Source organism: Sciurus carolinensis, chromosome X (assembly GCF_902686445.1).
Source record: "Sciurus carolinensis chromosome X, mSciCar1.2, whole genome shotgun sequence".
NCBI classification, from domain to species: domain Eukaryota; kingdom Metazoa; phylum Chordata; class Mammalia; order Rodentia; family Sciuridae; genus Sciurus; species Sciurus carolinensis.
In genome coordinates, this window is record NC_062232.1 from 51,654,564 (window position 1) to 51,680,887 (window position 26,324).

Below are 26,324 nucleotides of genomic sequence, written 5' to 3' on the forward strand. Positions count from 1 at the left end.
CAACACATATGAGCAAGAAACAGTTTATGATGAATCCAAGCGACCCACAAGGCAACAGCAACTTTCTCATGCCACAAGGCCCCATCTCAGCAATCCTGACATCATGATGAACCAGACCACACCTGATAAAGGTCACACTCTTTGTCACCTTTCGAAAGCTTCCAGATAGGCAAACCCCAAACCCCTTCCCTCAGTGCCCTTTCTATAATATCTCGAGGTTATCATCAGGTTCTGGAAGAAAGGGTAAAGGGTGAAGGTAAGGGTGGGTCCCCTTATCTTCTCAGAATAGCCACACTTATTAAAGTTCCTTTCATGCTTTTCACCTCTACCTTTTCTGTTTGGTTTTGGAACAAGTGGTCAGACCTGATCTGTTAGATCCCCAGAGGCGGAACTCTGGCCTAGGATTCAGGATGCAGCTTTAGCAAGTTGAGCCAGGAGAAACATGGGCTTTGGGTACTAGCCATTCACAGTCAGCTAAAAGGACCAAAAAGGCAGAAGAGTTCCATGCAGCTGCTGAAATTACATTCTTCTGGAGGTCTCTCCCTTTCCTTCCACTTTGGGATAGCACTAGATGCTTCCTACCATCATATTGTGAAACAGAGAAAGGAGCTGGGCACCATAGCATCTGATTGTAATCCCGGCAGCTCTGTTGGTTGAGGCAGGAAGATTTTTAGTTCAAATCCAGCCTCAGCAAAAGCAAGGCACTACGCAATTTGGTGAGATCCTATCTCTAAACAAAATACAAAACAGGGATAGGATGTGGCTCAGTGGTTAAGTGCCCCTCAGTTTAATCCATAGTACTCCCCCCAAAAAGAGAAATGAAATTAAGGACTCTCTGAGCCCTAAAGTCTGACCCTTAGTAAAGTCTCCCAGGTAGCGCTTGTCCAGACTCTCCCTTTCTTTTCCTTGTTATCTGGGGCTCTTTTAACCTATAATGGTTTTTTTTTTTTTTAACCAATTTGGGCTTCTGCTGTTTGTCTAACAGGGAAGTTTAGATTCTGTAACTTTATGATTTCAGTTAGCAGGGAAGGGATATAAAGTACTCAGAGAAACCAGGCAGGTTTGAAGAGATGCACATAAGAATGGAAAGCACTAATTTTGTGTTGATGCCCTCTAGGGAGAATTTTGGATGTCTGTTCTATTTATAGCTATAAACCTATGACAATGAAAATGATGATTTATTATTATAGTACAGCATGACCTTTACATTTGAAAATGCACTCTAGTTTAATATAATTGTTTTATGTGTCCTTTTCTCTGTCAGTCTGGATATTAGTCTGTGTTTATGATGACTAGCTTGATAATGGCAAAAAAAAAAAAACCTGATAGCTGGCAGCAATAGTCCCTACTGGAAATTTATTTTGTTTAGTTGACAATTCTTGGTTTATTTTGAACTGGTTAATTTGGATATCTTTTGTTTCAGAACTCTTGTCAGAACATTATTTGCTAGCAGTTGGTCTTTTTCTTCCACCACCCCATTACATAAATTTACTTTTTGCTTTCTGTCTCTTTCTTCTGATCACTGCAGCCTTGTCCAAGTCCTCGAGTTAGCTGAGAAGGCTGCAATTTCAGAAGGGGCACCGCCACTAAAATGGGGGAAAATTCAAGGAAGAAGAAAGTGTTTGGAGAAAAACCCCATCTGGCACTCCATCTGGTTTAAGTTTGATGACTACAGCACCTCATCTTGCAAGTACTTAAAGAACGAGGAATATTTAATATTCTCAAATTGGTTTTCTTGTGTCCTGAAGTAGAGTCCTTGGTCAGTAAAACAAAGATGTGTGTGTGTGTGTGTGTGTGTGTGTGTGTGTGTGCATGCACATGCATGTGTATATACATATATACGTAAATATGTACATAGATGTATATAGATGTACATACACACATATACATATTTTTAATAGCCATATCTAACATCTGATGTAAAAATAAATGCTTTCAATTTTCAAACAATCATTTTATGAAATGTGAATAGAAAGTGCTCTTTGTCCTACTCACTGAAAGTTTGTATCTGATTAGAAAGTGTTAGGTCAGAAGAACTTATCAACTAGATAGTTCTCCAAAATATGATTTTTCTATTCCTTTACAAAAGAAATTCCCAGAAGGTGTCTCCTTTTAGTACCTCTTTTTATTTAAAAAATTATTGTTGCATAATAATTATGCATAATAGTGGGATTTTTGTTACCTACTCCTCTATTAACTCATAAAATTAAAAAGACTTTGTATAACAAGACTCACCATTAAAACCTTTGCTTTTAGGAGGACTTCTCCTATGCCCTTCTTAATGATATTTAAACTGAGTTCTGTGCCTTTGAGATGGAAATTTTCTACCTGTTTCAATGAAATCACATACCTTTGGAAGTGCAAATTTAAGTCTAATAATTGTTTAGGGCTGTAGTAATCATATCAACAGTCTAACATTTTAAAAAACTAGAAAGTGATGAATCTAGATGAAAGCTATAAAATCTTGGTTTTCTATTTTCATATATATTGGCATTTGTATGTGTATCATGTGTTGTGTCTGCAGTATCAAATTGGCTTATAAATAAATGAACACTCACAAATTCAAAAAACATACAAATCCAAATGTCTCTTAGTTCACATAACTTAGGTAAATCTTAAAAATAACTTAATTTAGATTTGCTAGTAAGATTGAAGTTGTCCTAATCCAACATGATGAAGATTTGGGCCTACTTTTTCTTCTATTAGATGAAGGGTCTCTGGTCTAATTCTGAGGTTCTTAATCCATTTTGAGTTGAGTTTTGTACAGGGTAAGAGAGAGGGGTTTAGTTTCATTTTGCTGCATATGGATTTCCAGTTTTGCCAGCACCATTTGTTGAAGAGGCTATCTTTTCTCCATTGTATGTTTCTGGCACCTTTGTCTAGTATGAGATAAGTATACTTGTGTGGATTTGTCTCTGTGTCCTCTATTCTGTACCATTGGTCTACCTGTCTATGTTGGTGCCAGTATCATGCTGTTTTTGTTACTATTGCTTTGTAGTACAGTTGAAGAGCTGGTATTGTGATACTACCTGCTTCACTCTTCCTGCTAAGGATTGCTTTAGCTATTCTGGGGTCTCTTATTCTTCCAAATAAATTTCATGATTGCTTTCTCTATTTCTATGAGGTACTTCATTGGGATTTTAATTGGAATTACATTGCATTTGTAGAGTGCTTTTGGTAGTATGGCCATTTTGACAATATTAATTCTGCCTGTCCAAGAACATGGGCGATATTTCCATTTTCTAAGGTTTTCTTTAATTTCTTTCTTTAGTGTTCCATAGTTCTCATTGTAGAGGTCTTTCACCTCTTTTGTTAGATTGATTCCCAAGTTTTTTTTTTTTGAGGCTATTGTGAATGTGGTAGTTTTCCTTATTTCTCTTTCAGAGAATTCATCACTTATGAATAAAAATACATTAGATTTATGAGTGTTGATTTTATATCCTACTACTTTACTGAATTCATTTATGAGTTCTAGAAGTTTTCTGGTGGAATTTTTTGGCTCCTCTAAATATAGGATTATGTTATCACCAAATAGTGATAGTTTGAGTTCTTCTTTTCCTATTCATATCTCATTAATTTCTTGGGTCTAATTGTTTTGGCTAGAGTTTGAAGGATGATATTGAATAGAAGTGGTGGAAGAGGGCACCCCTGCCTTGTTCCCAAAGCACAAGAAATAAAAGCAGGAATCAATAATAAGGATAGATTCAAACTAAAAAGTTTTTTTTTCTCAGCAAAGGAAACAATCAACAATGTGAAGAGAAAATCTAAAGAGCGGGAGAAAATCATTGCCACACACACTTCAGATAGAGCACTAATCTCCAGAATCTATAAAGAACTCAAAAAACTTTACACCAAGAATACAAATAACCCAATCAATAAATGGGCTAAGGAAATGAATAGACACTTCACAGAAGAAGATCTATGAGTAATCAACAGATATATCAAAAAAGGTTCGGGCTGGGGTTGTGGCTCAGTGGTAGAGTGCTCACCTAGCACACCTGACGCACTGGGTTTGATCCCCAGCACCATATAATAATAAAAAAAAAACTAAGTAAACAAAAAAGGTTCCACATCTCCTGTAATAAGAGAAATGCAAATCAAAACTACCCTAATATTTCATCTCACCCCAATTAGAATGGTGATTATCAAGAATAAGAGCAACAATAGGTGTTGGTGAAGATGTGGGGGAAAAGGTACACTCATACACTGCTGGTGGCATTGCAAATTGGTGCAGCCACTCTGGAAAGCATAATGGAGATTCCTTAGAAAACTTGAAATGGAACCACCATTTGACCCAGCTATCCCACTCCAATGGACTCAAAATCAGCATATTACAGTGATGAAGCCATATCAAAGTTTATAGCAGCTCAATTCACATTAGCTAGATTGTTGAACCAACCTAGACGCCCTTCAATAGATGAATGGATAAAGAAACTGTGGTATATATACACAATGGAATATTATTCAGCCTTAAGAAGAATGAAATTATGGCATTTGCCAGTAAATGGATGGAGCTGGAGTATATCATGCTAAGTGAAATAAGCCAATCCCAAAAAACTAAAGGCTGAATGATTTCTCTGATAAGTGGATGATGATACATAACAGGAGGTGGGGGGAGCCAAGAATGGAGGAAGGATGGATTGTATAGAGAAAAATGAGGCATGGGGAGGGGTTGTGGGGAAGAAAAATTAATAGAATGAGACAAACATCATACCCTGAGTACATGTATGATTGTGCAAATGGTGTGACTCTACTTTGTGTTCAGACAGAGAAATGAAAGTTGTACCCCATTTGTGTACAATGAATCAAAACAAAAAGTAATTGAAGTTGTCTTTAGAAATAAAAACACATTTTTTGCCTAGGTTACCATTATGATTTATTTATTAGGTGTCTCCCAAAAGATCATGTGTTAGACAATGCAAGAAAGTTTAGAGGTGAAGTAATTGAGTTATGAGAGGTTTAAACATCATCAGTGCATTAATCCCCTAATAGGGATTAATTGAGTGATAACTATAGGTAGGTAGGGTGTTGCTGGAGGAGGTGGGTCACTGGGGTCATGCCTTTAAGGTATTTATTCTGTTAATCCGAAAGAGCTCTCTCTCTCTCTTTCTCTCTCTGCTTCCTGGAACCAAGACCACTGCTGTTTTCCTTTGCCACACCGTTCTGCCATGATGTTCTGCCTCACTTCAGGGCCCTGAAGTGGAGCTGACCATCTATGGAATGAGACCACTAAATCTGTGAACCCCCAAATAAACTTTTCCTCCTTAAAATTGTTCTTGCCAGGTATATTGGTCACAGCAACAAAAAAGCTAACTAAAATAGTTAGTAGTCAATCAGGACAGTATTTACTTCTGTAATGATGTTTAGAATACAACATCAGTGCTTTTAGGGTTTTTCTTTGGAAATAATAATTACAAATAAAAATGTTAACTATGTTTCTTAGATGTCTAGGTCTTCATGAAAAATCTAAAAACAGTTGTTAAAATTGGTCAACTTGTAGATATAGAAGGGATAAACATTTACAAATGTATATGTTAGAGAAAATATTTGAATCACTGTAAATTAAAATACTGAAACATCAATTCCTAAATATAAAATAAAGTACTCTTGGCTTCTTAATTTCTATAAGTCTCTCTCTCTCTCTTTATATATATATATATGCATTTCATTTATTTCTATATATGTTTATATCTATACATTTGGGTCTATTAATAAACATGTTTTAACAACTTGTTGGTATATGGATAAACAGTTTAAGATTGTTTTATTTCTGAGTTTTAACTAAAAATCCAGATCACCAATATTTAAAAAATTATGATTACCATGTTAATTCTATTTGCAAAAGAATACAAACATTAGCCAGGTGCAGTGGCATTTTCCTATAATCACAGCAGCTCAGGAGGATGAGACAGGAGAATCTCAAGTTCAGAGCCAAGTTTGCAAACCTGCCAGACTCTGTCTCAAAATAAAAAATAAACAGGCTGGGGATGAGACTTGGTGGTTGTACACCTGTGGGTTCAATCTCTGGTATCAAACAAAAAAAATTAAAGTGTGTCTTGATTTAAATGTTAAAAATATAAAGTATTTTATCTCATTAGAAAAGAAGTGGTTTGTCTAAATTCAGACATTTTGTAAGGATCATTATGAACTTAAGAAAAAAAGTAAAAAAGAATCAAGTGAGAGAAATAAATATAAGAAGATAATGAGTATGTATTCTGGGGGAAAGTTTTTGGATGAGAAAGGATTTTGTATTAAAGTACGATTTTCATGTTAACATTCAAGATGGGAAAAAGAAGACAAAACTAATGATATAAATCAGCTGTGGAGTGTCTAAGTAAGTCTCAGAAGGTTTATTGAAGTTAAATCTTAGGAAATTGTTATGTGTGATTAAGTTCGCTAGAATTAACACAGTCGGTTACAATTATTTAAGGGTTTTTCTAAGGTCAAAATTTAGTGCACTAATAATATAAAACTAGAATCTAATTCTTCATGTTTAAAGCAATAAGATTTTCATAGAACACTGATGTGTTCTTAATAACATTTATAGCAAAGTGGCTTAAAGAACAAAGATTTTATATTTTGTAAAGTTAATTTCTTTTATCTATTAGGTTTTCATCATTTAGGGAAACTAAGTCTTAAAAGAATTAGGGATTTTTAAATATCCATATATTTAAGTCTTTTAAATGATTTATAAATCTAATCAAATAAACAACTCTAATTTTAAAATGTCATGATGTATTTGATACCCTATGTATCTGTGACTAGAGACGTGTATACATCTGAGTGTTAATATGCAATTATATAAGAGTTGTCTAAATGTTATATAAAAATATGTAAAATTGAAGGTATAAGGGTTTAATATATGCTAGGTTACTGGAAAATTCTCTTCATCATATAATATGAAACATTTTGTTACTGTATCTATGAGATGCACTTTTCTATCAGGCAATATATCTATCTGTGGCTCTTAGCACTATTTCCTAAACTCACAAGAGATATAAAGTTATCATTTGATTTTGTTGGTGCTGCTAACCTATGCATACCTATTAAAGGCAAAGCAACAATATTATAGCTATCCTACTGAGTCATGAATAATTAATTTTGCATGAAGAGTAAGTTGATATATATAATATATGCAGGAATGTTAATATATAATAATATATTTCAAAGTATATGTAAAGTATACAAAAGTGTGTGTGTATGAATTTGTGTAACTGTGGTGCTAATTATCACTGGCTTCTTTGTAATGTTAAATACTTTAATGTTCCCCAATTACACAAGTCTCCTAAAAGGCAAGCCTCAGAAAAACACTTTCTGGTGCTCTCCAAATTAAAATCGTTAGCAGAGATGGCCTTTTCTTCAGTTTATGTTTGTATTCTCCTAATTGAATTATGGCTGTCATCTCTGAACAAAGATAATTAGATGCGGCCAAATGATTAGCATTCCAAACTGAGCCACTTTGATCAATAAAAAGATGGATCACACAGGGGCTATATCTGTAAATGACTTCATTTGTTCTACTTCATTTTTAAAACAGTCAATTAATTGTTTAAATACAAAATTAAAGGAAAATTTATTTATGCCATCTAATTATTCCATAATTAGGTAAAATTAAACTGTTATCAGTAAGTTTTTTGGAGAATTATGTTATTGTTTACATTGGGGTTGGAGAGCCTGATTGATTTAAAGGGTGGTAACATAGAACATGAATCTATTTTTCAACATTTTCCACAAAGAAAAGAAATTAATGGCTCTTCTCAGCCTTTCTGTTCGATTCATGTTTCAGATGCAATGTTACTAAGTTCACTGATTCTCAAATAGATTCAGAACTTTGTTTACCTACACTTCTAAACAGAATAATATTCAGGAAGCCGACAAAGATTAGCTTTAAATACAGAAACTTTAGCTAAGATTTGTCAAAAGGCCTGTCTCACCTGGGGTAAGGCTCTGCCTCTTGCCCTGCTCCATTTTAGGATGGCCCCCAAAGTAGGCTAAAATTAAGTCCATTTAAGGTTTGAGTGGTTATAAAAGGGTTTTAAAAATAAATAGAACTTGTAAAACATTTTATGTGTAATTGAGTTGACAAATTATTTATGGGTTTTTGTACAGGCTAAACAAATATCAAAGGTACATTAGTGTTATTATTTAAAATTATAATTCTTGGTTCAGAACTATTAAACCAACAAAGTATGTTTTTACTCTTGTTAATTTTGTTTCATATTTTCTTTGTAAAACTTTGTAACTGTTGCCTATTAGCATTCTGCAGAAGTATAAACTATATCAGAATAAACTGAGCTGCATTTTGAGATGACAGTCATCATGCCGGGCAGATAGGATATGACACTGACTCACAATATTATGCTGACCCCAATTCAATGGAAGGGGTAACAATAAAATTATAAAAGTTAAAATTAGGACCCTCTGCTCCCACTTTAAGACTGGTGGCACTTGGCCTCCTCTGTGTTCAACGACTGAGACTTAGAGGTCACAATCATAAAATAAAATGTCTAAGCAAACAGTCAATATTTTGGTCCATTCCCTCCAAGGTCAGCAGGATCCAGTTCTTGAAGGAACCCTTCTAAAAGGTTGCTCAAATTCTGGAGAGTCACCCCCACTTCCAATCAGGAACAGTGTAAAGATGCCAGAGATTAGCAGACATCCAATACATATTATGTAAAAAGCAGGCTCAATGGAGAGGGGAGTCTCCCCAAACTTCCAAGAGAAGCCTAACCATCATGAAGACCCTGAAGTATCCCAGCAGGTGTAATTGATAGTGGGAAAAGGCTGAGGAACCTCAGCTGACCTTAATACTAGGAAGGAAAAAGGTTGACTCTGGGTGAAAATATGGGTCACTTATTTGGTCTTGAACACCCAGCAGGGAAGTATAACTAGAGACAAATGTATTAATATGAGGATGAAGAAAAGCCAAAGAATAGTCATGCATTGACAATTAAAAGGGAAAGACAGTGACCCTTTTAAATGTAACTCAAGATGTGAACTTGTATCAGTCTTACCAAAAGGCAGTAAAGTTTACAAGTTATGGTTAAGGATTTTTTACACATGATTGCCGACACCAATGCCTTTCCTCTAGGCACTTCTGCAAAGAAGGCTGAACACATAACTTAGACAAAGGTCATATATTTAGACAGAAATAAAAACATAACTATATTTTTCTGAATCCATATATGTTTTTTAGTAGTCCACACTCATGGAGCTATTCAAAAGGAGAAAGAACCACTTTCTTGATTTATTTAATTGAATATCTTCAGAATTTGACTCCCTTTTGTATTCTGCTTTATAACTTATAATGGTATTTATACTTTTAGGATTAAACATCTAACCCTTTTCACTTATCAGCTTCATTCATTATTTAAAAAACTAGTGTAGCACTGGATCAAGTAACCTATAAAAACAGATTGAATGACACCATAATTCCCTCAAGACTGAGAGATTGAAATAAAAAGATTCATTGCTTTTGCTTAAAAATGTCCAACGGGTGGCTAAAAGCAGGATTAAAGACTTGGCATCCCTGCCACCATTTTGCATCTGTTTCCTTTGCTCTCAGTCACCTTGGCTTCCAGGAACAACACATATGAGCAAGAAACAGTTTATGATGAATCCAAGCGACCCACAAGGCAACAGCAACTTTCTCATGCCACAAGGCCCCATCTCAGCAATCCTGACATCATGATGAACCAGACCACACCTGATAAAGGTCACACTCTTTGTAACCTTTCGAAAGCTTCCAGATAGGCAAACCCCAAACCCCTTCCCTCAGTGCCCTTTCTATAATATCTCGAGGTTATCATCAGGTTCTGGAAGAAAGGGTAAAGGGTGAAGGTAAGGGTGGGTCCCCTTATCTTCTCAGAATAGCCACACTTATTAAAGTTCCTTTCATGCTTTTCACCTCTACCTTTTCTGTTTGGTTTTGGAACAAGTGGTCAGACCTGATTTGTTAGATTCCCAGGGGCAGGCCTCTGGCCTAGGACTCAGGTAGCAAACACATTAGAAACAAGGAAAAGAAACCTAATCCTTTGGGCTTTTCAGAAATCTAGAAGGTAAAAATAGTTGATATTCAAAAGTTATACTGAGATGCTAGCACCCAGTTCATTCTGTACAGTAGATTATCTAATGGACTGACCTAGCCGCTACCTTCAAAGGACAGAAGTTGATGTTGAAAACAGAAGCCCTGTCTAAAAGCCTTTCCTGATCCTTCTGTTTATCTATATTTTTAAATATTGATCAAATAATTGAGTGGTAATATTTCCTGTCTCAAATTTCAGATATTTCTAAGAATTTCAAGGGAAATGGAGAGTATAATAGCCCACAGTCATATTCCTCTATGTTAAGATTCTGTAAATTCTGAATGTGATCATATAAACATGATTCTCAACCAAGATTAAGAAACAGGTTTTCTCCTTAAGATGATCTGTGAGGCCAAACAGATAAACTCAGAAATATTATATCACAATGGGAAATTCACAATAATAAAACAGTACAAACTAGAGAAACTTTGGAGAAGAGGAGGTAAACTGTATAATAACTTTGGCTTCAGAAGATACAGTGCTATGAGAGACAAGAATATGTCACTCAAAATGTGAAGGATTGTGGAACTGAAGACAATGAAGAAGTGGATGCAGGAAAGGTCTCTGTCCTCCGACTATGTGCCTGAACACAGGACATAGATTTACAGACAAAAGGCTTCAATACCCTCTATCTACCAGAAAGAACAAAGGTTAACCATGAAGATGTGTGAGTGTGTGTGTGTCTGTGTGTGTGTGTTTTAGACTTCTGTTTTTTTTTTATTAATCTGTCTTTTGTTACAGGAATCCATGCCACCTAAAAACTTATGATATGTAAGCATAAATTTGATAGTACAGATAAATTTAGATAGGACATTGTTGTTCTTTTGCTTTTTCTGAGAAGGCAATTTCCCCACTAAAGGGAAACCACATCATGATCTAAAAGAGAATGAATCAGAAAGATAAATGGGATGGAAGAATGATAAACACTGAACTAACCTGGTAAGATTACCTTTCAGGAAATGTGGGAGTGATTATCCACCAAGTAAAAAGATAGCACTTTGGAAAAGAAAAGGTACTAGGAAGAACAAATAAGAGATGTCCTCTAACAGAGAAAAGGAGCAGTTTTATTCTGTCCATTCTTTGCTACGTGATTTAAATGAAGAATCACATCTGATTGGGATTTATGGATTTTTGAGAATTCAGGCTTCCCATATGGAAATACTATTGACTTGCTCTTTATTCTCTGTTATTCCTAAGTATTAATTACATGTCAGTTAGGTAACTTGGTAGTACTTGTAGAGATTCACAGCAGCTGTATTTTGTGGAACTATATATATGGTAGGAATTTTGTACTACAGCAAGATGTCTAACCATGTATGGAATAGATTTTTTTAATTGAGAAAGAAATAAACATTCTCCTGTGAGAGATACAGAACAAAAAACAATATACCTATAAGTGTTAAGAGCAACACAACAACAAAAATTGTATTTAAGGAAGCTGGTGATGTAGTTCAGTGGCGGAGCACTTGCCTAGTATGAATGAGGCTCTGAGTTCCATGCCTAGTACCACACAAACAATGTGTTTGAAACTGGAGTTAATACAAAAGAGTGAAACATTTATTGCTATGCTTTAATTCTGAAGCACAGAGATCCTTATTTTTAAGGTTTTCCATTGCTTGTGACATTCATGTTTCCAATCATGATTTTATTTGTTATCATTATGGTATTCTACAGTATTTGGTAGATATACCTACTATGGTATAAAAAATTGTGAAGGAAGGTATATATAGCCTCATCAACCCATAATCAATTTAGAATGTATGCTCACACTGCAGTGGGACTCACTGAAAATTTTTATTCAATAAATTTTGTTGGTTTCTAAATTTTGCTTTGGCTTTACATGAAAAAGTATATGGAACCCTACTACAAGTAATTGGCCATTATTACTTGTGCCATTATTGGGAATTGTTGGGGGCTATGCCATGCAGACTGCGCCGGGATGGCACCTGGCAGCCAGCCAGAGGTTGCTTTGATCCCATCGGTGGTGAGGAGGTTGATTAACATAAGCACACCCAGGTGATTTGTCATTGGCCGTATCCAATTAAGTCCACACGCACACAATGCGTGCACAGGTGTTCCCGAGTGCTCCTGATCGTGCCTGCTCGTTTTGACCTTTACCATGATTGGGCAGCTAGCTCCTCCCCTAATCTTTGCATAATTGGCATCAGCCCTACCCTTCACCTCCTGGAGGGGAGATAGGCCGGCTCTCCTCGAACGCCGGGGTTCGAGGTTCGAGGCCCCAGGTTCGAGGTTGGAGGTTCCAGGTTCGAGGTTGCAGTTCCTGGGTTTCCTGATTCATCAATAAACAGTTCCAAATTCAAGAGCCTCGCTACTCTTTTGTCCCCTGCACCAAATTGACTCCGCTGGATGGCGTCAGGGAATACTTAGGAAATATGTGGATATATAATATATGAACACAGCTGGATTGCACTGTGGTCATAAGTTCTGTGCCATAAATTGCATGCCATAAATTTTGTGGCTTTGAGATATCATCAACAATTAAAGCCTACTCTCATTGCAAAATTATTTTCTATGACTCAACCACTTTTCTGAATATTAGATTCCTAGAAATACTAGCAACTAGTTAAGAAAAATGAACAGAGAAATGCTAGAGCATATACTATCTACTTGGGAATTCAACAAATGCAACATTCCAGTTAGCAGTTATTTAGGGAATAGTGGTCTTACATTTCTGATCACATTGATTAGCTACTTGTATCTGGAAGAGTTCCCATGTGTGCAAATGGAGAGATCTCATGGAAGTAAATCAATAGTCACAGGATAAGTGTGTTAGAACAGGCAACAAGGGAGATGTGTGAAGGATGAGAGGGAAAAAAACAAAAGTAAAAAGAGATAAATAGCAGCCATAAACACCTGTGTCTAGCATATAAAAGGCATTCAATAAACAGTGTGAGAAACAATAAATGAGATGAGGAATGCTGGCATGTAAGTCTAAGGAAAAGAAGAATGGGGTAAATAAGCCAAGACATAAAATAAGCAATAAAACCCAGAAGAAAATGAGAACCCATAGAGTTCAGGCAGAGTCATGAAAAGACTTATATCATCCCAAAATTAATATGTTTTTCATATATGCTTTAATATCAATACTGTAAAAGATCTTCGTTCAAGAAATAGGCACTTTTTCCAGGAGGAAAACCAGCTTCTCTTTTCCAGTTGTCTCTATTTTTTTACATCCTTATACAAGTGGAGATCAACAAGATCCTACATCTGAGATATTCCTGGTTTATTATGGGGAGGAGCTATGACTATCCATAAGTTAGAGTTGCTGCTAGACTCTAAGCTCCAGGAGGGCAGGGATCCTGTCTACCTGCTTCACTATTGTTTCTCTATAACCTCTCCCGTTGTCTGGCACATACAGATGCTCAGGCATATGCCATCTCTCCAAAATGGCTCAAAACAAAATTTTGGGGGATCCTAAGATTATCAAGAGAAAGAGAAATTAAAAGGGCATATTGGTTGTTCTAGGTCCAAAATCCATTTCAGGTAGTGTTATGATTCAGACATGAGGTGCCCCTCAAAAGCTCATGTGTGAGATAATGCAAGAAAGTTTAGAGGTGAAATGATTGTGTTATGAGACCTGAACCTAATCAGTGCATCAATGCCCTGATAGGAATTAAGTGGATGGTGACAGCAGGCAGATATGGTGTGGCCTGAGGAGGTGGGTCCCTGGGGACATGACTTTGGGGTTAATATTTTGTTCTTGTTGAGTAGAGCTCTCTCTCTGTTTTCCATATCCCCAACTGCTTTCCTTCATGATGTTCTGCATCTTCTCAGGCTCCAAGGAATGAAGTCATCCAGCTATAAACTTATATCTCTGAAACCTTGAGCCCTAAAATAAACTTTTCCTTCTCTAATTTCTCTTGTCAGGTTTTTTTGGTCACAGTGGCAAAAAAGGTGACAAAACAGGATACATATTTTTTCCCTGTGCTGGATCTCTTCCCCTCCCTCCCTCCCTTCCCCCTCCCCCACTCTCTCTCATCCCTGCTCCTTCCCTCCCTTCTTCCCTCCCCTCCTCTCCCTTTCTTTCCAGGTGCCATGTCCTAAGCCACTTTCCTCTAACACACTTTTCTGCCATGATGTTCTGCCTCACCTTGGGCCCAGAGGAATGGAACCAGCTATCTATGAACTGAAACTGCTGAAACCACAAGCTCCTAAACAAACTTTTCCTCCTCTAAAATATTTCTTGACAGGCCTTTTGGTCACAGCAACAAAGAAGCTGACTAAAACAAGTTGATAATCTTATTACATAAAGAAACTGGTTTAGGACTAGCTATAGCATTTTTATAATATCACAGTAAAAAGTAATTTAATGGTTATAAAAGAGGACGTAGGAATGGAGACAATATATGAAATGGACAGCAAGTTCCTCCAGAGCACAGTGCAAATAATATTCTGGCTGGCAAAGAGCTTGGAGAGGTGGTTCAAAACTGAACAACTTGTAGTGGTAGTTCAGACTGCTATAACAAACTACAATAAACTGAGTTCCTTATAAATAACAGAAATTTATATCTGACAGTTCTAGAAGCTGAAAGTGCAGGATCATGGTGCCAGCATAGTTAGTTCTGGTGAGGTTCCTTTCCTAGGTTGCATACTACTGACTCTATTTTTAAATGGTAGAAACAGAACAAAAGAGCTTTCTGGCCTAGTCTTATAAAAGCACTAATACCATTTATGAGGACTCTACCCTTATGATCTCAACTAATCCCAATTATTATTGAAAGGACTCACCTCCTAATCCCATCACAGTTGAGTATAGATTTCAATTCAGAAATTTAGGTGAAGGGATCAGGGATATGAACATTCAGTCCATAACAGAGAGTGAAAAAGAAAACATCATCTGTCAATAAAAGAAATTATTTCTACTCCTCTTGAAGAAATGAGAACATGAAACATGAACTATGCCCAAAAAACAAAGGTGGGTCAGTTAATAATTAGGATATCTAGTGCTTACAGATCTAATGACAGACCTCAAAACTGTGGACCCAAAAATGACCTCAGGATCCACATAAGAAGATGAGAGGGTAACTACCCCAAAATTCTAAATAGAATAATGTATGTGGTAGAATGATTTCTGGTCTCCTAAAGATGTAAAAGTCCTATACCTAGAACCTATATGTTAGGTCATGTACCAAACATAAATGAAGATTGCTAATCAAATGACAATGAGCTAAGAGAATTTTGATGCGATCAGTGTAATGATAAAAGCCCTTTAAAGTGAGAGAAGAATACAAAAAAGGGAATACCTGAGAGATGGTAGCATGAGGAAGACTTGGCCTGATGTTGCCAGAAGGGGACAAGGAGTCAAGGTATGTGGGCATCCTCTAGAAGCTGAACAGGATAGGAACAAATGTTCCTATCACAAATTGTAATTCAAAAAGTTTTTGGAGTTTCAAAAATAAAGGGGAATAAGAACTAGTACTTCAAGTAGTATTAGTTCAAAGCAAACATGATGTGACAATAATCAAAGCATCTATAGCAGTTTAGTTATAATTAATGCATTGAATCTATATGAAAAACTGGTTGATGAAATATATGTATACACATATACATAAAATATAGGTACCTGCTTTAGATGTAAAAGGTTTTCTATATGTATTGAAAGTTAAAGATCCTATTAGAGTGCCTTTCAAAACTAATGCATAGGTTTCAAGTCCTGAAGTTCCTGAACTGAAGTGTGGAATGTTTCTGTTTCATTTTCTAGGGAACTCTGTATTTCTCCTTCAAAGAACTCATATAGTTTGAATATGTTGCTGGGCATAGTGGCACACACCTGTAATCCCAGCAACTCTGGAGGCTGAGGAAGGAGGATTACAAATTTGAGGCCAGTCTCAGCAACTTAACGAGGTCTTAAGCAACTTAGTGAAACCCTGTCTAAAAATGAGAAATAAAAATGGTTGGGTATGAGACTCAGTGGTAAAGCACCCCTGGGTTCAATCCCTGGTACCAAAAAAAAAAAAGAACACCTTATCATTAGGGAGCTGGACTTCCTAGCTTCTATCTTTAATATGTTTTAATATGCTGATCAAAGTTGAATGCTGGGCAGGATGGTGCACACTCCTAATCTGGGCAATTTGGGAGTCAGAGGTGGAAAGATTGCTAGTTCAAAGTCAACCTGAACAACATAGTGAAAAAGGATAAAAAAAAATGATGGGGCTGGAAATATTTCTCAGTGGTTAAGTACCTCTGGGTTCAATCCCCAGTATGAAAAAAAGTTCAATTTTCTGGTAGGAGAAGAAAAAAGGCTTTAGTAAGCAACAGAAGAAATCCCAGTTAGAGGAGATGGCATGGTGAAAGAAGATAGTGGGTACTTTGGGTTAACAGCTAGAAGTGTCCTTTAGACCAGCACAGAGCATGAGAGATAAGGAAAGAAGAGGGAAAAAGATGGTAGAGACACAAAAGGAAATGAATAATTTTCCTCCTGGATAAGTTGTGCTGGGTCCCCATGCAACTCAGGCAACAAACCCCTACAGGCATGAGAATGAATTAGGAAAGCAGGGACAGAGGGTGTAGACAAGACAATTTTAAGGATCCCAGCAAGAAACCCCAGAAGACAAAACAGGAAATAAAATTTACAAGAAAGGAAACTATAATTAGACATTGTGAGCTCGCCAAGAGACGGTATTCTCTGCAGAATGTACATTACCACAAAGATGGGAAATACAGGTGATATATTCACTGCTTACTCCACAGAGTATGATGCCTGACCCTTAAACACTGGCTGAATGAAAGAACAAATGAATGACAATCATCACTAGATGTGGAAATTCTTAGATTTAGGTCAAGAATCTGGGATAATTAGTTTTATACCTAAATAAGGAAAATAACACTGTATTATTATATCCAGAACTTCCTAGAATATGTTTCAAATATTCCTACGAGTTTGAATAGATGTGATATGCCAACCCTGCCACTTTCTTTAATATCTGATTCAATTTGTACTGATGGCAATTTGGGAGAATCATTTTTATCCTATTAAAGCCCAGAAGAGAATCAGTAGGATGCCAGGCATAGCATTTTCTTTTAGCTTATTATGCACCAGGTAGAAAAATGTTGTGGGGTAATGGAAATAGAATTCTAAACAGTTGATCTAAGCTCAATCATTTTGCAGAGACTCAATATCTTAAGTTATCCTGTCAGCTATTTTACATATGAGAAAGTGTCCTTCAGCTAATGATTCGGATTGAAAATTGGCCAGGAATAAGGAAACTTGAATTTTAAAGTAAAGAATAGAACATGATTAAGGAAAACAGATACTGAGACACTAATAATGTAATCTGTAATGCAAAATCACTACAGCTGCCATTGCTGGGTGCCGTAGCATCCTAAAATGTTAATAGGGTAGGCTGTCAGGCCTGTATGGTTGTGAGAGATAAACCATGCATCAAAGAAAAGAGCAAAAAACATGTGCTTTATCCAAACTGCAGTTTTCCACAATCAATTTGTTCTCTAACACTATGTGAAAACTGACCTTACCACCACTCACAAAAAGAAGAAGAGTAGACTTCAGGGAGAAGAAAAACACAATGAGGGGCTGGGGCTGAAGCTCAGTGGCAGAGCACTTGCCTCGCACATGTGAGGCATTGGGTTCGATCCTCAGCACCACATAAAAATAAATAAATAAAGATACTATGTAAATCTACAATTAAAAATACATATATTAAAAAAAGAAAAACACAATGAGTTTAGTTTTGGTGATATCAAATGCAGATACCTCTGGGACATCTATGCAGAGAGAGCTTGTACAATGATTCCAACACTGATTACCTATCTTTTAGGGTTTACTGTCTCAGTCAGATCCATTTAACCCAATGTCCTATACAGATACGATTAGGATGGCATGCTATAAAATTTGATCATTCTGATATGTACCATGGTGAAACCATGGTTGGGAATCCCAGGTGCAGTGGGCAACTAGACCCATTAGTTAGAACTCATGAGATGATGTCTGACATAGAGATTTGGGAGAGTTGTAAGCACACAGGTGCTAGTAAAACCACACATGGGGATTTCCACTCCCAGCCACAGTGGAATGACTGGTCCCAGACTTGCCCTCCTGTTGGAATAATTAGAAAACCAGACAATATCAATCAAGCAACTATTTGCAGTCTTTTAACAAGAGATAGCACAGGACTATGACTCTGAGGAAAGTAAAACAAGATATATCTTACCATCACCCCAGCTTACTGCCTGAAAGAACACTTTGGATGACAGCAGAGGGAGTGAGAACTCACGCTGAGCGTGGAAGTCTTATTCAATTGAAGAGACAAAGATCAAAGTTTCTGGAGGCAGATACAGCTAGAATTTCCAGAGTACCAGAGTAGAGAAAGAACACACAAAAACTTAACAATGGGTTCTCTTGAATCAGTAGTTGAATACAAAGTCACAAGTGAACAGTAAGCCAAGGATGAAACTGTACAGGCTGGACAAAAAAAAAAAATACCAGGAAATTTTAGGCTAAAAAATTTCCAGAATTAGCCAGGCATGGTGGTGCATGCCTGTAATCCCAGTGGCTCAGGAGGCTGAGGAAAGAAGAAAGTTCAAAGCCAGCCTCAGCAACTTAGCAAGGCCCTTAGCAACTCAGCAAGACCCTGTCTCTAAATAAAATTTAAAGAGGAATGTGGCTCAGTGGTTGAGTGTCCCTGGGTTCAATCCCCATTACAAAAAAGAAATATTCCCAGAATTCACAAATTTGGGAGATGTTTGGGCTCTAATCAGTAGGAATGAAGAGACAAGAGAAGTAAGGCCTTCTTAGGAGGACTAAACATGCCAGAAAATGATACTTTATATCTGACTTAATAAGGCTTAAAAAGAAACCTTGGATGATCAGGTTGCTCTACAAATATTGCCTGCAAAACAAAATTTAATGTTCATTTAACTATATCAACAAAATCAAGACACTCCATAAGTCATGACATCTATTATCCAATAAAGATAAATAGATACATATTTTTTTAAAAAAATCTGACCCAAAACCAGGATAAAAATCAATGAATAGAAAAATGGAGAGAGAAAGAAGTAAACAGGAAATAATATAGAACACTGGGAAATACCCATACAAAATTTAAAAGTTAAGAAAAAGAAAAGGATCCATTAAGAGCTACTGACAAGGAATAGTACAAATGTTAGAATCAGGTCAGTGCTGTCTCATGGAAATCAAGGAGAAAGTTTTTAAAATGGAAAATGTGGTCAACAAGGAGATCAAGTAAAATAGAGACTAAAGAGTGCTCATTGGGTTTGACAGGTATGGATACCTGCTAAGTATGGCCAAGGAGTTCTGGAGGAGTGGTAAGGGTAGAAAGCAGATTGTGAAGGACTCGAGAATGGGATGTGAAGGAGAGATGACAACCATTTCTTTAAGACAAGACTTTCTCTGACACAGTGAGCAAAATAGGCATATATTTTATCTTTGAAAATGATTTAAAAAAATATTCTGTGGCCCATGCCAATAAGTTCCAGCTACTCTGAATGCTGAGGCAAGAGGATAACTTGAGCCCAGGAGTTGTGAGCAGCTGGGCAACAAAGTAAAATACCATCTCAAAAAGCATACGTGTGTGTATGCATAATCTGAAGAAAAACTATATATATATATATATATATGTTATATATATTATATATTTATATATATACATTTATTCTATAACCTTCCTTAGCAATGTTTCCTTACTCTTCCAGTAACATTTGCTTCTAATATATCAACTACTCCCAATAATAAATGTGAAAATAAAATTGTTACCAAAAAAGGCATTCAGCAGCTTCTGAACCTGAATATTGCTACCCACAGTGCGGTACAAGCCTTCTGTCTTGATGCCTATGGAAAGAAAAAAGGTCAGTTTTATTTATATAATTAGAGCTTTCAACTCCCCAAAGGTAGAGAAAGGAAGTACTTGTATGCAAGAGTCAGTTCAGATATGAGGAGGTCTCCCTCCTCTCTTCAAATTCTCCAGCCCTCCCCTGTAACAGGAATAGTTCTGAAGCATCTCTTAATCATCCAAATTTTCATTTGCATTGTACCAAGTTCCCATTGACCTAAAGAAAAAACAATACACCACATAGAAAATAGAAGCACCACATAGTAAGCAGAAGCACATGCTTAGCTGAGTGGTAGGATATAGCTGAGAACCATGTCACCATGTTGGAAATAAGTTAGGGATTACTAAAAAAGGAGGAAATATCAACCCTCATGTTGCTCTCAAGCAGCATTATAAAGGAAAGAGGCTGGAGTATGGCATATAAGAACCAAAAGGTCATTCCCTGCACTGAGAAAGAACTGAAGCAATATTTCATAGTTTAAAGAGGCTTGGTTCATATTCTACTCCTACTTACATTCTAAATATCTTCTGAGGGAAGCCAGCAAGTATCATCAACAAGGACACATGCCGATTCCACACTTGCCTGAGTTTAGCTTGGCCCCCATCAACTTTTCAACCAATATGGTATTTTGTTGCTATTGTTGCTATTTTGTTTGCTCTTTGTTTTTGTTGTTGCTGTTTTCTTTTTCCTTCTTTCTTTCTTTCTTTGTATATTTTCTTTTCCTTTGGTACTAAGGATTGAATCCAGGGGTGCTCTACCATTGAGCTACATCGCCAACCCTTTTTCTTTTTTATTATGACACAGAGTCTCCCTAAGTTGCCCAGGCAGGTCTCAAGCTTGTGTTCCTCCTGCTTCAACCTCCAAAGTTGCTAGGATTATATATATTAGAGCAGAAATCGAACTATTGTTTATCTACAATGACACCATCATAACATTGCTTGAGGAGTACTAGGTACTATTTCAAAATAGTACTTTATAAACCATTTGATATTATTTCTATTTAAAAATAGGAAACTACAAATTATGCAAATATGCCTGGATACTACTGCTTTAGAATTCGCTGAAATTATACATATTGTATCCAATGCATAAAGTTTATTAATAGTTGTCATTCCTAAGAAGGGTCCTGACCAATAGATAATTTCATTGCTACTTTAGAGAAATAATGCCGGGATAAAATGACGATGATTTAAATAATGTCAAGACTGTGGTTCAGATCTTACCTTTAGTCTCAATGATATTGATACACTTCCTAACAAACTTGAACCCCACTTCATTCAGCTCCACTGTTTCAAGAAAAGGAAAGTAGAGTTAGACCCTATGCAATGGACAACTATCAGACATTTAATGTTCAATGATCATGCTAAGGGACAGCAGTAAGACAACTAGGGGTTTTTTTGTTTGTTTGTTTGTTTTTTGCTCATCTCCAATCACCATTAAATGGAAAGATCCTTTTATTCATGGGAGGTCTGGAGTTTTAATTCCTATAACACAAAATATTATTTAGCCTTTTGAATTTGTTCTGCATTAAGTATAAGTGATCTCAAATGTGAAATGTTAGCTCAGAAATGCACATAATTTCTATCATGTGTCTAGAACAAGAAACACATAATGTTTTTTCTCTGCATCACCCTACTATCCTCACCATACACTAAATGTAGTGACTTCCTTAGTTCAATCAACAGATGATTTTTTTAAACAGAGCTGAATTTCATTTTATACAGAGGCATCCAACATTCAGAGTTGCATCAATAGTACATATCATTAATGACAGCATTCACTAAGACTGGGACAGCCTGAAGTTTATAATGTCAGTAGAGCAGAAATTGGAATGACTCACTTTCTTCCTGTTTCGTTATGGGGCTGTGGTAGATCTATGAAAGAAGAGAAACAGAAAGAGTCATGGCTATTGTGAATCACTATAAGTAAGCAGGGTGAATATTGACTCTGGGGCTGCAACAAAAAGCAAAGTGGACTAAACAGAATCATCTTTGCCCAGATCCTGAGAAATCAGTTTCAAAATCCCTGAACATTGCACTTGATTTCATTACTGTAACTGAAATAATAGTCAATCCATTGTAGACATTTACTTATATAAAGCACGGAGCATTTTTATGAGGGAGTTAGAGAACACACACACATACAAAGATTTTTCATGGATACCTGAGTAATGGCCATTAATGGTAAAATTTAAATTTTTCCAATACCAAACTCCATCCCCAAGACTAATTAATGGATGTTTCTCTTTAGAAAGGCAAGCATCAATCTGAAACAGCTCCATGTTTTTACCAAGATTTCTCTTGACTTTTAAAATTTTCTTAGTTATAGATTAATACAATACCTTTATTTCATTTATTTATATTTTGTGGTACTGAGGATTGAATCCAGTGCCTCACATGTGCTAGGCAAGTGCTCTACCACTGAGCTACAATCCCAGCCCTCTCTGAGATGTCTTGAAATATGTATTGTGATAACCACATAACAGCACAGAAAGGAGATTCTTACTTCTTGAAATCTAGTAGTACTGGTTCTACCTCTACCTCATTAGGAAATCTCTGGCATGCCCTTTCCATTCTCTAGATTGCAAAATTTCTATCAGTAAAGTGATCAGGGTTGGAATAGATATTCCCTCAAGCCCTGATCTTTGATGCTTTAATCAAAGTCATGTACATGATGAGTAAGATCAGTGACCTGGGATGTTTAGAAAGCTAGCAACAGTATCACAATGTGAGCCTTCAGGAAATAAGTCCTTTACAGGCCATCTCCTCTTTAACAATCTCTCCTTATTTATTTTTTAATTTTTTAAAAATTTGTTCTAATTGGTTATACATCCTAGGCATCAGGTTTCGACCCTGACCTATTCCAGAATGGTAGTCCCAATAGCAACACTTCTCTCCTGCTACATGCCTGGTTGTAATAAACACAATCAGGAATCTGGTTATCCATCTTTATTCACCAGGGCACTGAGAACACAAAGAAAGAAAATCTGAAATGCATTTTCCCTCATGGTTTGTTTTTGACTTAAGCAAGGATATTAGACTGTATTCAAATATTGTTGAATTTCAGTAGTTTTGCACCTATCCTTCAGATCAGTGAGGAGCAGTACAATCTAGTGTAACAGGCTAGGGAGATAGCTCAGCTGGTAGAGTGCTTGCCTTGCAAGCACAAGGCCCTGAGTTTGATCCCCAGCACCACAAAAAAAAAAATACCTAGTATAACACATTATAGTTTACAGAACAGCTTTAATTTGATTTTTCAAAGCAACCCTGTGAGTGAAAATTACTAAATCCATTAAAGCCATTCTTAGTGGAGAGAAGAAAACTGAGTGTCACAGAGGTGAAATGACTCACTCATGGTTACAACCATTTAATGGTAGAAGCAGGACCTAAATCCAGGTTTTTGTCATTCAAACATCAGGAGGCTGATATTATTTCATATATGCCAGCAAAAGAAATCTACTACAAAGATACTGAAGAAAGAATGCTCTTCAGTGGTTTCTGGCTGCTCATATTGGTCTTTTTAGGATAATCACTGACACTCTTTAAGAGATCATTTGTTCACCTGCCTTTAGAAGAGTATTCTAAATGGAGTATACTGGGACATGGGATTGCAACTGTATCTCCTGCACTAGCTGAACCCTGAAAGAGAATATGCTGAGCTAGGGGTGAAAAGGAGGAAGAACAACTGTTTTGAATAAGTGATTAATAAATACTTATTCACAGCCATGACAATTATTTGCATTAATTATATTAATTTTATAATTTGAAAAAAGGCTTAATATCCTTTCTTAAGGTGTTGTAGGAATACATAGCTATATAGTCTAACATTGGAACAGGGAGCTCTGATGCCTTCTCAGAAGGTGATCCCTGTCCGCTCTGGAATTCATGTTGCTTTACAAAGAGATGTGGAAGGCATAATTCCTTCCAGCTCTAATGTTTTCAAACTGAAATATTAATTGTCTTACACCCACTGATACCACTAGAGGGCACTCGTACATTGGACTTTGTTGCTGAGGTTTTCCCAGTGTCTAAGGCAACTTACAGGTTCTTTCCCATCCATAGCTTCCATCCATAGCCTTCTGTTAGCTTCTGAAAGGGCCTGCAGAGTGATGGTACCTGGCCTGAGGGGAAAATGACAAGTTTAAAACAAAATTCACTTAAGGGAATGCAGTCTTGTGATCTAGGTTCCCTCTCTTCCCTGGGACATGTCCCACTGGCAAGTCATGGTTCTACCGAATTCTAAGTTTTCAAAAAGTGATTGACTGATTGATTGATTTTTCTGCATTGAGGATTGAACCCAGAGGCACTCCACCACTGAACTACATTCTCTGCCCTTTTTAAAATGTTTGTTTTGCAACATGGTCTAAGTTGCCCAGGTTGTCCTTGAACTTGCAGTCCTCCTGCCTCATCTCCCCTGTAGCTTGTACTACAGATGTGCCCAGCTGAAAAACCCCTTTTTACTAGAACAATAATGGGATATTTAGAGAACAGTAACTCTGAGGACCCTGAGGGAGGTGGTATCGTGGTGGTACCATGTCAAGGTTGGGCAAAGAAACAGAAAGGCAGATTATGATGAGATACCTCACCATAATGCAAATATAAATTGACCCTATTGTGCTTGAGCCAATGTAAATATCTTTCTGCCTGTCTTTGGAAGTTGGTTATTTGGTCCACACTCTGCGAGGTAAGTATGCACACCACAGGTCATTCGAAGGGAAAGAACTTTGCTCCTTCTGTCACCTCGGATGTCCAAGAAGCATTTCCAATTGGAAAGATTTCAGCAACATGAAGACTGGCTAAGTCACAGGGAGGAGGCCTTTTGGCTGACAGGCAATCTTATGACTAATAACAACAACTAATATTTATTGAATGCTTACTAGGTGCCAGGTTCTGTTCTAAGTATTTTACATGTATTAACTCATTTAATTCATGCACCAAGTTCCATGCAGCAGATACTACAGTAATCATCTCTATTTCATGGAAGGGGAAAGGGAAGCGCACAGAGGCTATCCAAAATCACAAAGCAGATAAGTGGTAGAGAATAGATTTAAACCCAGAAAGTGTGGTCCAGCAACCATATTCTCAACCACTATACTATAAGGCCTCTCCTACATGGAAGATGGTTTCAAACTCAATTATATTCTATTTACTTACTAACTGCTATGTTCTAATATCTTCCCCAATTCATGTTGAAAGGTAATCACTGATTTGATGGTATTGACAGGTGGGGCCAAGAGGAGGTATCCACCCTCATGGATGGGTTTAGGAGCTGCAAAGAAGGCTTTATGGAATGGATTCCTTCCCTTCCATTCCTTCTACCTTGTGAGAACACAGTAATTCTTCTCTCCAGAGAACACAGAAACAAGGTGCCAACTTGGAAGTAGAGATTTGGCCCTCAGCAGACACAAACCTGCCAGCAATTTGATCTTTTACTTCAGTTTCTAGAATTGTGAGAAACAAATTTGTTGTTTACATATTATCCAGTCTCCAGTATTTTGTTACAGCAGCATGAATGAACTAAGGCATTATCTATACCCAGAGATATTGCAGGTGTGTATATTCCATGAATTTTTTTAAACCTTCCAAGACCAAACTGAAAATTTGGGATTGGCCATACTATTGCAGATATAAAGTCTCCTTGCAGTCTCTGTCTTGTTTCTCACTTCTTTTATGATCAGATGGGACTTCTCTCAGAGGAAAATAATCATAGGAGCAATGACAAGAGAGTTCAAAGACCCTGGACTAGTCACTTGGTCTCTCTGGACCTCTGTTTCTTTACCTGTAAAGGGTGTTAGAACACATGATCAGGGAGTTACTTTCCAGTGTTGATGTCATGAGATTCCTGTTCTACTGGCCCTTCCATGTCTTACTTCATAAAGCACCCCTTAAATGAAAAGTCAAATGACCTTTAATGCAGAATCAAATGAAAATCAAAATTTGCTTGGTTCTAGATACAGGTTTCTTCTGAGTTCACCTTTCTTTTAGAAACACCCATACTTTCGGATATATCTTATGGGGCTTGAAAATGTAAGGCTCTTTATAAAGATAATTACCCACCTGAATCCCAAAGTCAAAAGGAAGGAGAACAAGAAAATGAACATCAGACATAAAAGCAAAACTGCAGATTAGATACAATACTAGAGCACTCCTGGAATTCAGAATCCCTACCTGGGAATTTGAAAATTATTTGTCCCCTCTTGACCTTATACGGAGGTTGAAAAAATAAATAAGTGACTTTTCTGGAAACATTTGGAGATTCTTGGGTGATACAATTCAAAGAACAATATTAATACAAACTGAATAACAGTAGAGAGAGTACTAAGTTCTAATCCAGGATCCTCTACTTTTACCTTTACGACTTCAGACAAATTGTTTGCCCTTCCATCTGGAACCAAAAGGCATATATGAT

The 26,324-nt window shown here is 36.8% G+C and overlaps 1 protein-coding gene across 3 annotated transcripts in view; it reads right to left on the minus strand.

Moving 5' to 3' along the window:
• The window catches only part of Ophn1 (oligophrenin 1), a 408,982-nt gene that overhangs the window by 150,759 nt on the left and 231,899 nt on the right, over positions 1-26,324 (minus strand). For all 3 annotated transcript variants that reach the window (XM_047536395.1, XM_047536396.1, XM_047536394.1), the window contains exons 12-15: positions 23,958-24,036; positions 21,757-21,790; positions 21,140-21,202; positions 19,840-19,914 (exon numbers count right to left, since the gene is read on the minus strand). In XM_047536395.1, coding sequence (XP_047392351.1) covers positions 19,840-19,914; positions 21,140-21,202; positions 21,757-21,790; positions 23,958-24,036 — 251 coding nt within the window. The remainder of the gene's footprint in view (positions 1-19,839; positions 19,915-21,139; positions 21,203-21,756; positions 21,791-23,957; positions 24,037-26,324) is intronic.